The sequence below is a fragment of the Schistocerca americana genome, chromosome 7, assembly GCF_021461395.2.
Source record: "Schistocerca americana isolate TAMUIC-IGC-003095 chromosome 7, iqSchAmer2.1, whole genome shotgun sequence".
In the NCBI taxonomy this organism is placed as follows: domain Eukaryota; kingdom Metazoa; phylum Arthropoda; class Insecta; order Orthoptera; family Acrididae; genus Schistocerca; species Schistocerca americana.
In genome coordinates this window covers 619,613,983-619,631,383 of record NC_060125.1, presented here as the reverse complement: position 1 = coordinate 619,631,383, position 17,401 = coordinate 619,613,983, and the positions used below count along the sequence as shown (strand labels likewise).

The 17,401-nt window shown below is 44.6% G+C and overlaps 1 protein-coding gene across 1 annotated transcript in view; it reads right to left on the bottom strand.

Moving 5' to 3' along the window:
- Nucleotides 1-17,401, bottom strand: part of LOC124622452 (myrosinase 1-like) — a 124,156-nt gene that overhangs the window by 19,081 nt on the left and 87,674 nt on the right. The window contains exon 8 of the mRNA XM_047148153.1: nt 4,825-4,967. Coding sequence (XP_047004109.1) covers nt 4,825-4,967 — 143 coding nt within the window. The remainder of the gene's footprint in view (nt 1-4,824; nt 4,968-17,401) is intronic.

Genomic DNA, 17,401 nt, shown 5'->3' with positions numbered 1-17,401 from the left:
GTCTCACTGCGCTCTCGAGCGCTCTGGCGGCAGAAACCTGAAGTGCGGCTTCAGCCGAACAAAACTTTATGAGTTTTTCTACGTATCTGTAGTGTGTCGTGACCATATGTCAATGAATGGAGCTACAGTGAATTTATGAAATCGCTTCAATCATTTGTAATAGCCCCGTATATTGGCGTCGTTATTTCACTTACTTTTCTGTTAGAGTAACTGTGTGGTGATCTGCTGCCATTACCAGAAGATTTGAAGCAAGTTCCTAATTATTCCTGATTATTAAGTTCCTAATTTAATTTCTTAATTTTGAATAACTACGACTTCCGACTTCCCTTATTATTCGGATTATAAGCTCCCGTCTCCTTGGAGATTATATGGGTTAATTAATGATTATTACGTTACAATCCTCTTGTTGTTGTTGACCGTGTGTATCGAGACTTCGTTCATTGTTAAATGCAATGGTGTGGTACTAACTGATGGAGACACATTAAGAACTGGTAAAATTTAATTTATTTCCTTTATCAGACTGCACAAACATAAACACACTATATTCAAACTGTGTGCCACTACTATTAAACATAGAGATAAATATTTCGCTCCGCAACCGCCTTTGGCTCACGCAGCCTACACCTTCCACAGCCTCTCAGCAACTGCCTCTGCTTACGACTCTCTGTGCCACTGGGCATTGTCGCCCTCCAAAGAACAACCACGTACAGATACCACACACCAGTACCCTCACAGGATACTATATTTGTTTTAGGGTATGTCTAGAAGGAGAGTGCTAACGGGTCACAGTGAAAGACGAGAAGCTAGACAGATACAAGTTCTGCTTAGAGAAAGAAATAGCAGTGTGGACATTCGTAATGATAACGTAGCTGTTTTATTTAATACTGCATCTGTTTCATTTAATACTTGAACATCGAAGTACCGATTTTTAAATTAATGATGTAAGGAGCTCAATGAAACTTACATAATTCTAAAGGAACTTTGCCGTAGGTACGCACAAAAGAAAAAAATCATGCGCATAAATAGTAGATACATACACATATGAAACGTTTTCCTTTGTCTTTGACATTGCTACCCATTTCTACCACGCGTAACGATGAGGCACTATGGCAGAAACGACACTCGAAAGTAACAACGCCCTTTCGTGGATTTGCGTTCTAGGGACGTTCACGTTTAAATGTTGCAAATCGTTCATTTGCAGTAACACACGTATAACGGACAGTTGTAGTACTGCAACTGCTACTTCGTAGATCTTGTGAACAGTGGAAAACGAAACGTAATAACGAAGCCATCGGCGACGACAAACGTTGCTTATTAGAATCGTTTTTTCACTTACTTTCATGTAAGAGTAAACAGAACTAACTCTGTGTTCGTTTGTCGCCGTCACCACATTCATAGTGTTCCTAACATTCAGTATCTTCATTCTGAGTAGCCACAACGTCCCTTATTATAAGGAAACTATATTTGTTTTAGGCTATGCCTCGAATAAGAATATTAATGGGTCGGACTAAAACGCGAAGAGCTAGATAGACACAATTCTTGCGTAGAGAAAGAAATGCGAATAATGCAGATGTTGGTAACGATAATTCTATTGTCGTTCTGAAAGATACATTTAAATGTGCACTGAACATAATTCCAAATAATTCTGAGAACTGTAATTGCTGTTTGATGAATGTACAGTGTAGATTTTGTAATGCAAATCATTTCGCATCTGAAGTGTTGTCACAAGGCAAAAGTTAATTTGCCGCCATAACGCAAAATTTATTTTTCAACACAGTGTATCAAAGACTCTCATCAAATGATCGAACAATTAAAGAGAAATCAGAGAATTATTTCAAGAAGACACGTTGCTACAGTGCAGGATTTGCCACGGATCAGTCCTGCAGCTAAAATTTCAGCCACTTTAAGAGACATGACATCTATCACAGCTGAAGTCCGCTGACGCAGTTGGTCGAATTTCGACCACATACAATACTAGTACTCCTTAAACTGCTATTCCACACTGTACAGCATGGGCAGTAGTCACAAAAACCTATATTTGTCCCCAGTATGAGATTTGCACTCTGCAGCGGAGAGTGTGCTCATATGAAACTTCCTGACAGATTAAAACTGTGTGCCGGACCGAGACTCGAACTCGGGACCTTTACCTTTCGTGGGCAACTGCTCTACCAACTGAGTTACCCAAACACGACTCACGGTCCCTCCTCACAGCTTTACTTCTGCAAGTACCTCGTTTGCAAGGTCTCCTACCTTCCAAACGAGGTACTGGCAGAAGTAAAGCTGTGAGGAGGGGCCGTGAGTCGTGCTTGCGTAGCTCAGTTGGTAGGGCAGTTGCCCACGAAAGGTAAAGGTCCCGAGTTCGAGTCTCGGTCCGGCACACAGTTTTAATCTGCCAGGAAGTTTCACCTATATTCGTGACTGCAGTCCCTAATTTGTCACTCCACGATGTACAGCTGGATGGTTTAAGGGGTAGCCACTGCAGCGTGTAGGTGCTATACCCCTTAAACTGTCATTGCACAAATTAAAACTGGTCCTCTTATGACATAGTAGTTAAAGCCTTTAGGTGTAACTATACCACATAAACCGACACTGCGCAGTGAACAGCTTTGCAGCTCCAGGTGTTGCTACTGTATCCTTCAGTTGTAATTTGCATAGCTATAGTCCCCAAACTCCAATTTACAACTGAACATCTTAAAGAGCAACCACTGCAGCCTTTAGGCGTTTCCAGAATGTGTTTACTGGGAGATTAAAACTCTTTGCCAGACTGGGACTCGAATTTTGGACTTTTGCCTGTCGCGAAGTGCTGTACCGACTGAGCTATGAAACACAACCCGCCCTCACAGCCTTACTTCCGTCAGTACCTCATCTCCCCCTTTCCAAAATTCCCAATAGTTCTCCCGCGAAACTCTCGGGACTAGCATTTCTGGAAGAAAGGGGGTTACGGAGACATGGGTTAGCCACACTCCGGGGGATTGTTTCCAGACTGAAGTTTACAAGGTAGAGGATGAGATACTGGTGGAAGTAGAGCTGTGAGGAGCGGTTGTGAGTCCTGTTGTGGTAGCACAGTTGGTACAGTAGTTGCCCGAGAATGGCAAAAGTCCCAGTTTCGAGTACTGTTTTGCTTCACACTTTTAATCTTCCAGGAAGTTTCAGTCATTAGGTCTAATTATACTCCATAACATTTCACTTCACAATGTGCAAATGTGTAGCTAAGGACTATTCACTGCCCTCTGTTGCCGTTGTGGTCTTCAGTCCTGGCTCTCTCTGAGCACTATGGGACTCAACATCTGTGGTCATTAGTCCCCTAGAACTTAGAACTACTTAAACCTAACTAACCTAAGGACATCACACACATCCATGCCCGAGGCAGGATTCGAACCAGCGACCGTAGCGGTCACGCGGTTCCAGACTGACGCGCCTAGAACCGCAAGGCCACACCGGCCGGCTCTTCAGTCCTGAGACTGGTTTGATGCAGCTCTCCATGCTACTCTATCCTATGCCAGCTGCTTCATCTCCCAGTACGTGCTGCAGCCTAGATTCATCTGAATCTGCTTAGTTTTCATCTCTTGGTCTCCCTCTACGATTTTTACCCTCCACGCTGCCTTCCAGTACTAAATTGGTGATCCGTTGATTCCTCAGAACTTTTTCTACCAATCGATTCCTTCTTCTAGTCACGTTGTGCCACAAACTCCTCTTCTCCCCAATTCTATTCAATACCTCCTCATTAGTTACGTGATCTACCCATCTAATATTCAGCATTCTTCTGTAGCACCACATTTCAAAAGCTTCTATTATCTTCTTGTCCAAACTACTTACCGTCCATGTTTCACTTCCATACATGGCTACACTCCATACAAATACTCTCAGAAACGACTTCCTGACACTTAAATCTATACTCGATGTTAACAAATCTCTCTTCTTCAGAAACGCTTTCCTTGCCATTGCCAGTCTACATTTTGTATCCTCTCTACTTTGACCATCATCAGTTATTTTGCTCCCCAAATAACAAAACTCGTTTACTACTTTAAGTGTCTCATATCCTAACCTAATTCCCTCAGCATCACCCGACTTAATTCGATTACATTCCATTATCCTTGTTTTGCTTTTGTTGATGTTCATCTTATATCCTCCTTTCAAGACACTGTCCATTGCGTTCAACTGCTCTTCCAAGTCCTTTGCTATCTCTGACAGAATTACAATGTCATCGGCGAACCTCAAAGTTCTTACTTCTTCTCCGTGGATTTTAATACCTACTCCGAACTTTTCTTTTGTTTCCTTTACTGGTTGCTCAATATACAGATTGAATAACATCCTGGAGAGGCTACAACCGTGTCTCACTTCCTTCCCATCCACTGCTTCCCTTTCATGTCCCTCGACTCTTATACCTGCCATCTGGTTTCTGTACAAATTGTAAATAGCCTTTCGCTCCCTGTATTTTACCCTTGCCACCTTCAGAATTTGAAAGAGAGTATTCCAGTCAACTGCCATCTGTAGGTGTATAACTTCTATTCATAAATTACTATTGCACAATATGCAGATGGCTTAAGGTGTAGTTACAATAATGTTCAGTGGAGCTGTCCTTCCTAAACTGCCATTCCACAGTACACAGCCAAGCAGATTACGGAGCATCCACATGAACACACACACACACACACACACAGAAAACACCTTCCGTACAGGCCTTCAAGGCCCTTACGTCTGACAACACTCTTTAAGCAGCCACTGCACTTGTACAGCTAAATCGGTTGAGTAGTAAACACTGACACCTTTAGGTGTTGCTATATGCCTGAACTGTCGCTCCACAACGTACAGTGGCATGCTTACCGTTACCCAGCCGCCGGACGGGTAACCTTCGAAAGACGACGTGACGACTCCTGTGTCGTAGGTCTTGGAGGGCTGCACTCCGACGCTGCCAGATGTGACGAGGTCCGACGTGTAGTGGTTGAGCCCGAAGAAGTCGGCTGTGCCTGCGGAAACGTTAGGGGCGTGTGAGGCACGAAGCTGCGACTGACCAACCTGCTATGTTTTCTAGCCGACTTCGGGAGTTCTCCGAGAGGTGCCTCCTCAAGCCCGACTGACGTTTTCCATGTACTAAAAACTACTTGTGTGAATTCAAGAACATGTAGCAGAAGCCTCTTGAGCGAACTGTGTGTATTAAGTACGTTTTCATAGTAAATTTACTCTTTCACGAAATTTCGCGCAAATAATGTACGACTTTTCCTCCAGCTCACAGTCCAGATCACACAGTCAGCATTAAGAGTGACAAGAGAGTACATGTAGATTTGAAAGTACCGGGTGGTTATACACTACTGGCCATTAAAATTGCTACACCACGAACATGATGTGCTACAGACGCGAAATTTAATCGACAGGAAGAAGATGCTGTGATACGTAGATGATTAGCTTTTCAGAGCATTCACACAAGGTTGGCGCCGGTGGCAACACCTACAACGTGCTGATATGAGGAAAGTTTCCAACCGATTTGTCATACACAATCAGCACTTGACCGGCGTTGCCTGGTGAAACGTTGTTGTGATGCCTCGTGTAAGGAGGAGAAATGCGTACCATCACGTTTCCGACTTTAATAAAGGTCGGATTGTAGTCTATCGCGATTGCGGTTTATCGTATCGCGACATTGCTGCTCGCGTTGGTCGAGATCCAATGACAGTTAGCAGAATATGGGATCAGTGGGTCCAGAAGGGTAATACGGAACGCCGTGGCGGATCCCAACGGCCTCGTATCACTAGCAGTCGAGATGACAGGCATCTTATCCGCATGCCTGTAACGGATCGTGCAGTCACGTCTCAATCCCTGAGTCAACAGATGGGGACGTTTGCAAGACAACAACCATCTGCACGAACAGTTCGACGACGTTTGCAGCAGGATGGACTATCAGCTCGGAGACCGTGGCTGCGGTTACCCTTGACGCTGCATCACAGACAGGAGTGCCTGCAATGGTGCACTCAACGACGAACCTGGGTGCACGAATGGGAAGTCGTCATTTTTTCGGATGAATCCAGGTTCTGTTTACAGCATCATGATGGTCGCATCCGTGTTTGGCGACATCGCGGTGAACGCACATTGGAAGCGTTTATTCGTTATCGCCATACTGGCGTATCACCCGGCGTGATGGTATGAGGTGCCATTGGCTACACACCTCGGTCACCTCCTGTTCGCATTGACGGCACTTTGAACAGTGGACGTTACATTTCAGATGTGTTACAACCCGTGATTCTGCCCTTCATTCGATCCCTTCGATCCCTGGCCAGTACATTCTCCAGATCTCTCACCAATTGAAAACGTCTGGTCAATGGTGGCCGAGCAACTGGCTCGTCACAATACGCCAGTCACTACTCTTGATGAACTGTGGTATCGTGTTGATGTTGCACGGGCAGCTGTACCTGTACACGCCATCCAAGTCAACATTACCTTCCTTCAATCGGGCCAACTGGCGGTGAATCGAGGAAGTACAACACATACTGACGAAACTAAAATGAGCTCTAACATGGAAATTAAGCGTTTCCGGACACATGTCCACATAACATCTTTTCTTTATTTGTGCGTGAGGAATGTTTCCTGAAAGTTTGGCCGTATCTTTTTGTAACACCCTGTATAATAAAAGTGTGACGTAAGTGTGCCGCGAAAACCTCGCAAGCGAATTTCGCAGCCCTATGAGGGTTATACGTTATGATTGTCCCCACGAAGAGGGTTCTGTTTGGGACTGTAAGGGTTGGTTTCGAAGACACGGATGTCAAAAGAAGGCGTCTCAACAATAGACTTCTTACGGGAAGGCTGTGAAGCAGCTGGAAACCGAGTGCTGAAGGGGCCGCGACTGGCCAGAAAGGTGGATAACGTCGTAGAATGTTCCAGAATGTTATGGAATCTTCCGAAATGTTCGACAATATTCCAGAATGTTCTGGAATTTCCCAGAATATTCGACGATATCCTACAGTGTTTCATTATGTTCGACAATTTTCTGGAATGTCCCACTATCCTGTTGTTGTAGTGATATGCTCCAGCTCAGAAATGTGTATGTTGGCGAGAGATACGTGTCACTATATTTCTGGGGATCGATTAGAGTGGATCAAGGAAAAGTTAAAATGATGGAAAGATAAGTAAATTTAAATGAAAGTGAACAGTGTAAGGTAGTAAACAGGATATTAAATGGGATTTTGCTGTGTTAAGCAAGCTTAAGATTTAACATGATGCCGATACTTAAAAGAGGGGAAGATCTTACCAGTGGTGAACTGAAAAGAAGGAAGCAGATCAGTGTAAAAATGAAACAAATTAGAATCGAGAAGAGTGAGTAGTTTCACAACGTAAGAGAATGAATAGATTGAGAGAAAACAGATGAACCACGAGATGAAATTAGAGAAAAGGATCGAGTGAGACACAGTTAGCTGGTATAGAGAAATTGCCGAAGGAACAAGATTATGAAACAAACTTAAGTAGAGTTATAATGAGTGAAGCTTGTGACACAACGATCGCAAGTGCAAGAACAGAACATTAGTGTATGAGAAGAGTGAAGCAGTCATGGATACTGCAATGTGGCATATGAATCATCCGTTACGATCCCACTCAAAAGTACAAAAAACAAAAACACATTGTCATGGCATAGTGGATCAAGTGTGTCAATTCTGTAACGCCAAGGAATTCATTAGTGAAACACCAGGAATGTGTTGCACGAGTGGAAAAATTCAATAAGCACTAATGGAAGTGTCTCTACCAGATTTATAACATGATTTGAGAAACTCCGGAATCAAAATATTTTCCACGAAATATCGGAGAGTAGGTACACTGCTTGCTTTCAAATGACATGTGGTGCTACTTCTAAGAGTGGTGAAGAACGTCGTTTCAGGCCCGTGTTTTCGATTGAAAGGAGAAGTCTGTCATAGAGTGGGACATAGCATTGCCAAACGAATCTTATAAGTTTTTGCAAATGTATTTCATGGACGACGAACAAACGGAATCCAGTCTTCTTTAAAGTTCTCCAATATTATTTGTGAATGTTTTGCAATGTTACTGAATGCATTAGGACGTTTTCGAATGTTCTGGAATGTTGTCGGTGTTCTATAAAAAATAATAAGTGAGTGATAGAGTACTTTATTTCTAATTATGTTACTGGTTGGTAATTAAGTCGATTAAAAAGTAGTTAAAAGTATTTTTCAGCGTTTTAGAGTACTTTTGAGCGTGAAGTACTAATTTTATGATTTCCTTGAATTTTTATTTTCACGACGTTCTACAATGATTTCGAGTAATCGGGAATGTTTTCAGACCAAGAGAAGCGCATCCTTTACAGCTACTGATAAAATAAAATTTGCCAAGTCCTGAAAAATCTAGACTCCGTACTAGACACAATACCCGCTAGGGAAAAAAATGGTTCAAATGGCTCTGAGCACTATGGGACTTAACTGCTGAGGTCATCAGTCCCCTAGAACTTAAAACTACTTAAAACTAACTAACCTAAGGACATCACACACATTAATGCCCGAGGCAGGATTCGAACCTGCGACCGTAGCGGTCGCGCGGTTCCAGATTGTAGCGCCTAGAACCGCTCTGCCACCTGGCCGGCGCTAGGGAAAGGAAGAAAGATTGAATACTCACGTAAGCAAAAATTTGTTCTACTGTGCTTGACTTTTTTCATGCCCTTAGGAGGTACTTCATTATGCTTAATTATACTTAATCTCATGATCGATGAAAGATATTTTTATGGTGCGGAAACTGGCAATTGACCCTAAATAACGAAAAGTGTGAGGTGATCCATATGAGTCCTAAAAGGAATCTATTAATCTTCGGTTACACGATAAATCAGTCAAATCTAAAGGCCGTAGATTCAGAAAAATATCTAAGAATTATAATTACGAACAATTTAAATTGGAAGGAACACATAGGAAATGTAGTGGGGAAGGCTAACGAAAGACTGCGTTTTATTGGCAGGACACAGAAAATGACGGCCTACACTACGCTTGTCCGTCCTCCTTTAATTGCTGTGTGATGTGGGATCCTTACCAGAGAGGACTGACGAAATACATCGAAAAAGTTCAAAGAAGGGCAGTACGTTTTGTATAATCGCGAAATAGGGGAGACAGTGTCTCTGAAATGATACAGGATTTGAGATGGACATCATTAAAAAAAAAGGAGTTTTTCGTTGCGGAGCAATCTTCTCGTGAAATTCCAATCATCAACTTTCTCCCCCGAATGCGTAAATATTATGTTGAGACCGACCTACGTGGGGAGAAACGATCACTACGATAAAATAAGGGAAATCAGAGCTCGTACGGAAAGATGTAGGTGTTTGTTCTTTCCGCGCTCTGTACGAGATTGGAATAATAGGGAATTGTGAAGGTGGTTCGATGAACCCTCTGCCAGACACTTAAATGTAATTTGCAGAGTATCCATGTAGATGCAGCTGATCCACAACTTTGTAATGTTTATGTCAGTACTGAATTCTGGAGGATATTCTCTCGTACTTGCATCCGAAGATAAAGCGTTAGACAGAGACGAAATAAAAGGAAGGGAGGGAAGGGCTCAAAATTAAGTACAATGTAACGATTGGAAATAGGCTACGGCCCTAGACAGTTTGTCTGTAGTGTGGTGAGGCAGGTAACACCAAAGAATATAGCAACACTGGAAAATACGCGGCTTTTGCCTACAGTGCGCATACGTTTTTGTTTGGCGACACTTAATCAGCCAGTCCTTTCTCAACAACTTGTACCTCCCCTTCTATCAAGCATCGCACTATGCGTCTCGGACTCTCAGGCTTTCGATGTATTCCTACGAGGATGTGCTGAAAAGTTCTGCCTCTGAATTTTTGTTCTGTTCTCAATATCGGTTGAGGCATTAAATGTCATGTATATTACTCTGTCGACTTTCCCACTATCCTCTACACCTCTCGTAAACTCGATCCTCCTCACCCGCTTGTCTCTCCCATCCTCTCCTGCCCGTGTCCGCTGCTGCGCCTGTACTTCACCGTCCCACCTGCTCTCAATCTCTCCACTCTCCTTACCCTCTCCCAAGGTGGCTTCCGCCAGCTCCCCCTCTGTGATGATGCCCTCCTACCCTCCATCTACCCCTCCTACCAACTTTGACACTCTTCCCTCTTCCTGCGTTTGTTCCTCTGGGCACCCTCTCTCCTCTCTCTCCCCCTACCCTCCCTCCTTCCTTTCTCCCCCCACCTCCCCCGGGCTTTCCCTACCCCCATATCTCCATTCCTCCTACCATCTCCTCTGCCATTGGCATCTCTGCTCTCCCTTCTCCCTCCCCCACCACCTTCTTCCCCTCTTGGCAGGTCCCCGGACTCGAACACGCTACGTGGACATTCGCGCGCCGGAGATCATCGCCATCAGTTTCTCGTGTGTGTGCCATCGTGTTTGTGTTTTAGTGTTTTTCGCCGCCACGCTCCTTCGTTCACCTGTATCGTCTAAGTCATCAGTGTTTGTGCGCAGTGCCGACAGTTTTTCGTGTGTTTTCGTCGAGTGTGAACGGCTTCGTGTTTTTAAATTTTTGTCCCTACTGTTTTTAACCACCAATCTGTTACTTTTCTCTCTTCATTGTCTCTTTTATTGAAATGCTAGTGGCTGAAGAGCGGAGTAGACTTATCCGCTGCCGGCCCACCTTTGTATGAGGTGCAAAATAACAATAAAGAAAAAAAAAACTTTCCCGCTTCGTTGAACTAAGTTGCAACAATCTGCCGCTAGAGGGCTCCGAATTGTAGCGATTAATATAGCGGTGTGTAACGTATCCATACCGGTGCGTGAAAACAGCGTGCTGTAGTCGAGTTTCTACCAGCAGAGAACTTGCCTCCCAATTCAGATCCATAGAAGAATAAAAGCTGTGTACGGTGATGCTTGTATCAACGTCAGAAATGCGCGACGTTTGATTGTTGGCGCTCATAATGAAGAAGACGGTGGTGCTAAGCTCAGCGTGTGTCACAACTCGGAGTGGGCAACCGCGTGCGGCAACAGTCGAGATCTTTCGGAATCGGGGTGACGAACTCATCAGACAGAATCGCCAGACAACACAGAGACAGCTCCCAGGTAAGAGCGGCGTATCACGAGAGCGTGCACAGGCCACCACTGCAGAGCTGCGGTACTGTGTGCAGGGTGGGCGCCTCAGTGTTCACTCCTGATATGAAACGGAGGAGACACTGGACATTTGTCAACAATTTCTCCTGTGTTTTGAACGTGAGGGTGACGGGTTTCTCAACGACATTGTGACAGGCGATGAAAGCTGGGTTCACCATTTTGACACCCAAAAACGAGAGAGAATAAATGGAGTTCCTCTGCAACGGATTACCGACGCCAAAAAAGTTTGAGATCAAGCTATCAGCTGGCAAAGTGATGCTCACAATGTTCTGAGATTTTTTAGGTGTGGTGCATTTGGAATTCATGCCTAAGTTCACCACCCCAGGCTCTGCAAACTACTGCGAGACCGTCAGGAAACTGAAAACACAAATTCTAAGAGTTCGTCCATGCATGAAGCACCCTCTGTTTCAGCACGATAATGCCAGTCCACACACGAGTGCTGCGTTATCTGCAACAATGCGACGCCTTGGGTTCACTGTTACCGATCATCCTGCATACAGTCCCGACTTGGCGCCATCCAATTTTGATCTGTTTTCCAAAATTTAAAGAGTAGCTTTGAGAACTTTACATTGATAGCGATGAAGCGGTGCGAGCAGACGTGACGTTGTGGCTTCGTGAACAAAGTCAGACATTTTGGCGTGACGGTATCAACAAAGTGGTCTCTTGTTGGGAGAAATGTATTCGTCGCCCGGGTGATTATGTTCAGAAATAAATATGTAGACGTGAAGAATAAAGACGTAAAGAATGTTTATGATGTTTGCTTTATTTTAAAAGTTTTAAGTCTGTGTGGGCGGTGAAAGATTCGCGGTAAAGGCTATCAAATACAAATGCAATGAAAGAGGAAATGTATGAAGATCATAAAAGAGATGGAGTAGCTTGACAGGCAGTTTGCCTAATACATGGAGTGAAAAAGAAGAAGAAGAAAGAGAGGAAGAAAACAGTTTTCACATTAAAAATTCAGAGGCACTACTTTTCAGCCTGCCCTCGTTCAATCTGTCTGCCCTTTTTTTTATGCCACATCGATCTGTATTTTTGAATCTTTACCTGTCTAGATGATTTTATTTATAATTGACCTAAGCTGTTGGCATACTATAGTATCATTTGCGTTGTTTTCTTTTCTTCTGTCACTGAGAAACAATACTGTCTGATCAAAAGTAACTGGGCACGCCTGTGTAAAGTGGAACTGACTACTAGATTTCATGAGAGGCGGATCCGTCGGTATAAAAGGAGTGGGCAGTACTTTGTCTTCAGTGAAGAAGCAGTAACAGCCGAAAGGGTCAGTCAGCAGAGCTCAGTGTCACTGGATATCACCTGAATAACATGTCCATCAGGGACATTTCAAGCCTTCGAAAGAGGTCCATGTCGGTTGTTGGTGATGTGAATGTGAAGTGCAAACGTGAAGGAACAACCACAGATAAACCAAGACCAGGAACCGTCGAGCATTGCGGAGGGTGGGTGTGAAAAAAAGAAAAAAAAAAAGAAATCGCCGAAGGAATCACTCGTGAGTCCTAAAGTGCTACCAGCAGTATAGAAGGGACAATGGCTGTGCGTAGGAATTTAGAAAGAATGAGGTACAGTGGTCGAGCTATTGTTCATAAGCCACAGATTTCTCTGTCAACGCCAAGCGACGCTTGAGGTGGTGTAAAGAGAAACGCCATTGGACAATGGATGATTGTAAGCGAGTGATTTGGAGCGATGAATCACGCAATACCATGTGGCAATCCTATGAATGGGTTTGGGGTTGGCGAATGCCTGGGGAATGCTACCTGCCATGAGGTGTAGTGCCAGCAGTGAAGTATAGGGGAGGCAGTGTTACGATATGGAGGCGTTTTTCGTGGTTAGAGTGTGGGTCCCTTACTTCTTGTGGCTAAATGATAAATATGAAGTGATATGAAGACATTTACCTCATTGTGTACCATGTGCAGTAGAGCACCAGTTGGGAGACAATGACTGTTTGTATGAGTATGACAACGCACTATCTCACAAATCAGCATCTGTGGGGTAATGGTTTGTGTGCAATAACATTCCTCAAACTGACTGGTCTTTGCAGAGTCGCGACGTGAACACAATGGAACACCTTTGACGTGAGACGGACCCCAGCGTCCAACATCAATATATTCTCTGGCTTCGAGTCTTCAGGAAGAGTGGGCAGTCATTGCTCCACAGGCTTTCAAACACCTCAATGAAAGTGTTCCCAGCAGTGCCATAGCCGTCATAGAGGCGAAGAAAGGCATCCAAGATTCAAACGTTTGTGATGTATATATACAGACTGAAGTGACGAATGAAATTGTGTACCAAAGATGGGATTCGAAGGCGTGTCTCCTGCTCGCTAGGCAGACGCCCCATCGGACACGCCCCTCTTGCACAGTGGCTTCAGACAGCTGCACGGACTATCCTAGCCCAAATTACCCATTCATACCTCCACCCACTTGGTACTGACCCTAAACTCTAACAGCACTGCAGGCTTCGTTCGGTGCTGACATCCTATTCCAAAACAGTTGGAAGTGCTATTCAAATACAGTTCTGTAATGCTGTTCGAGTACAGGGGAAATACCAAGTGGACTGAGGCGTGAATGGGAACTGAGATTGAGGAGAGAGGTGTGCTAGTCTAGTCCGTGCCGTGGTGCAAAGCCACTGTACCGGGGTGGCGGAGAAAGCGTAACTGTCTAGTGAGCCGGAGACCTGGATTCTAATCTCGACCTTGGTACAAATTTTCATTCGTCGCTTCAGTATGCATATATACATCCGAGATTAACGTACACTAATAGGCGTCCAGTTGCTATTGATCTGACGGTGCTGAGTTATTCATGAGTAGTGCATGATTTTGTCACCTCAGGTAAGTGTGTTGGGTCCTTTGCCTCGTGCAGTTGTCTATAATAACGTACAGCCCGAAAGAAAATACATAAATATTCGGTCAGTTCTTGATAATATTTCAAAGTGTTGCAAAGATCGTAGTTTAAAAAACAAAACGAGAAACGTAGTATCCGATGACTATAACATCAGTGAGTCACAGTTGGAGTCGGTCAATTCATACATATACTTGCATGTAATACTATGTAGGGATATGATTTGGAATGATCACGTAGGTTTGGTCGTGGGTAAAGTAGGTGGCACACTGTACATTGGTAGAATTTTGGGGAAATGCAGTCAGTCTATAAAGGAGAACGCTAACTATACACACAATCGACACCTCTTAGAACATTACTCAAGTGTGTGGGACCCATACCAGACAGGACGGACAGGGGATATTGAGCGTATACAGTGAAGGTCAGCAGGAATAGTTACAAGTTTGTTTGCTCTGAGGAAGAGTTTCAGAGAGATGTTGAAAGAACTAAAGTGGCAGACTGCTGAGAATAGAATCAGCAGTTGTCTTGTGACAGCCAGAGCGAGAGCACCAGCAGCAGCGAGTACTGTTTGTATAAAGCGTTTATTTTGCATTTTGTTTACGACCTTCCACTAAGGAAGGGATTCTATTTGTGTTTATCTGCTCTGCATAGTAACTAACAGTTCTTGATAAAACTTTACGTAGTTTTCGTGTTAGATTTCTTAGTGTTTTCTTGATCGTTTAGAACAGAAAGCGCCCTAAAACCGTCTTTTGTTTGTTTCGCGGCCGTTAGCCACTAGTCACTTGAATCAGCAGTTGTCTTGTGACAGCCAGAGCGAGAGCACCAGCAGCAGCGAGTACTGTTTGTATAAAGCGTTTTTGTACTTATTTGCTGCGCTTAGCTTTTAAATAGTTTTTCTGGGAAAACCTAGCGTAGTTTTCGCGTCTCGTATTTCAGTGAGTGTTTCTTGATTATCAGAGTAGCTCATCAGAAGATTATCTTGGGAATTTGTCACCGTATAGAGTAGGGTAAACATAGTCATGTGTAGGGACTGTGGTTGTTGTGAGCGGACGCAAGGAGAATTGGCCACTCTTCGGGGGCAGGTGGAGGCTTTGTCTGTTAGGCTCATCGAGCTCGAGGCGCAGGCGTCGGCTCGTAGTGGCGTTGGGGCAACTGTGGTGAGACCTATGCCTACTTCGGTGGCCTTGGAATCACATGGAACCCCTGATGTCGCTGCGTCTTCCGGCAGTGAGCATCTTACCGGTCAGCCATCACTCCAGGGTGAATGGCGGACAGTGGTGGGCTCGCGCGTGCCTGGCCGAAAGGCGAAGGTGGGATCTGGCCGCGTGGCAGCTGCCTTACCCCTTTCCAACAGGTACGGGGTGCTTCCTAGTGGTGATGACATCGTTTCCGAGCCACCACAGGATGCCTCGCCTGTTGGGCCAGTGGCCGATTCTCCGGCAAGGTCCCGACAGTCACAGAGGGCGGGCCTATTAGTTATAGGGAGCTCCAACGTTAGGCGGGTTATGGAGCCCCTCAGGAAAATAGCCGGTAGGTCGGGGAAGAATGCCAGTGTGCACTCGGTGTGCTTGCCGGGGGGTCTCGTCCGTAATGTGGAGGAGGCCCTTCCGGCAGCTATTGAACGCACTGGGTGTGACCGGCTGCAGATAGTAGCACATGTCGGAACGAATGACGCCTGCCGCTTGGGTTCTGAGGCCATCCTTGGTTCCTTCCGGCGGCTGGCTGATTTGGTGAAGACAACCAGCATCGCACGCGGAGTGCAAGCTGAGCTTAATATCTGCAGCATAGTGCCCAGAGTCGATCGCGGTCCTCTGGTTTGGAGCCGTGTGGAGGGTCTAAACCAGAGGCTCAGACGACTCTGCGACTATAATGGTTGCAAATTCATCGACCTCCGTTATTGGGTGGAGAACTGTAGGGCCCCCCTAGACAGGTCAGGCGTGCACTACACACCGGAAGCAGCTACTAGGGTAGCAGAGTACGTGTGGCGTGCACACGGGGTTTTTTTAGGTTAGAGGGACCCCCCCCCCCCTTGGGCGAAACGATAAAATACCTGACGGCTTACCAGAGAGGACATTATCATCGTTGATAAAGAACGTCCGTCCTCAGAGACCAAAAACAGGAAAAGTTAACGTAATATTGGTAAACTGCAGGAGTATCCAGGGCAAGGTTCCTGAATTAGTATCTCTTATTGAAGGAAATTGTGCGCATATAGTATTAGGAACGGAAAGTTGGTTAAAACCGGAAGTGAACAGTAACGAAATCCTAGACACAGAATGGAATATATACCGCAAGGATAGGATAAACGCCAATGGTGGAGGAGTATTTATAGCAGTAAAGAATTCAATAATATCCAGTGAAGTTATTAGCGAATGCGAATGTGAAATAATCTGGGTTAAGTTAAGTATCAAAGGTGGGTCAGATATGATAGTCAGATGCTTCTATAGACCACCTGCATCAGCAACCGTAGTAGTTGAGCGCCTCAGAGAGAACCTGCAGAACGTCGTGAAGAAGTTTCGTGATCATACTATTGTAATAGGGGGAGACTTCAATCTACCAGGTATAGAATGGGATAGTCACACAATCAGAACTGGAGCCAGGGACAGAGACTCTTGTGACATTATCCTGACTGCCTTGTCCGAGAATTACTTCGAGCAGATAGTTAGAGAACCAACTCGTGAAGCTAACGTTTTAGACCTCATAGCAACAAATAGACCGGAACTTTTCGACTCCGTGAATGTAGAAGAGGGTATCAGTGATCATAAGTCAGTGGTTGCATCAATGACTACAAGTGTAATAAGAAATGCCAAGAAAGGAAGGAAAATATATTTGCTTAACAAGGGTGATAGGGCACAAATCGCAGAATATCTGAGTGACCACCATCAAACGTTCATTTCTGAGGAAGAGGATGTGGAACAAAAATGGAAAAAATTCAGAAACATCGTCCAGTACGCCTTAGATAAGTTCGTACCGACTAAGGTCCAAAGCGAGGGGAAAGATCCACCGTGGTATAACAATCATGTACGAAAGGTACTACGGAAACAAAGAAAGCTTCATCATAGGTATAAGAGTAGTCGAATCATAGCTGATAAGGAAAAGCTGAACGAAGCGAAAAAGAGCGTAAAGAGAGCAATGAGAGAAGCATTCAACGAATTCGAACATAAAACATTGGCAAACAATCTAAACAAGAACCCTAAAAAGTTTTGGTCATATGTAAAATCGATAAGCGGATCTAAATCCCCTATTCAGTCACTCGTTGACCACGATGGCACCGAAACAGAGGACGACCGAAGAAAGGCAGAAATACTGAATTCAGTGTTCCGAAACTGTTTCACTGCGGAAAATCGTAACACGGTCCCTGACTTCAGCCGTCGCACGGACGCCAAAATGGAAAATATTGAAATAAACGATATCGGAATTGAAAAACAACTGCTATCACTTAGTAGCGGAAAAGCATCCGGACTAGACGAGATA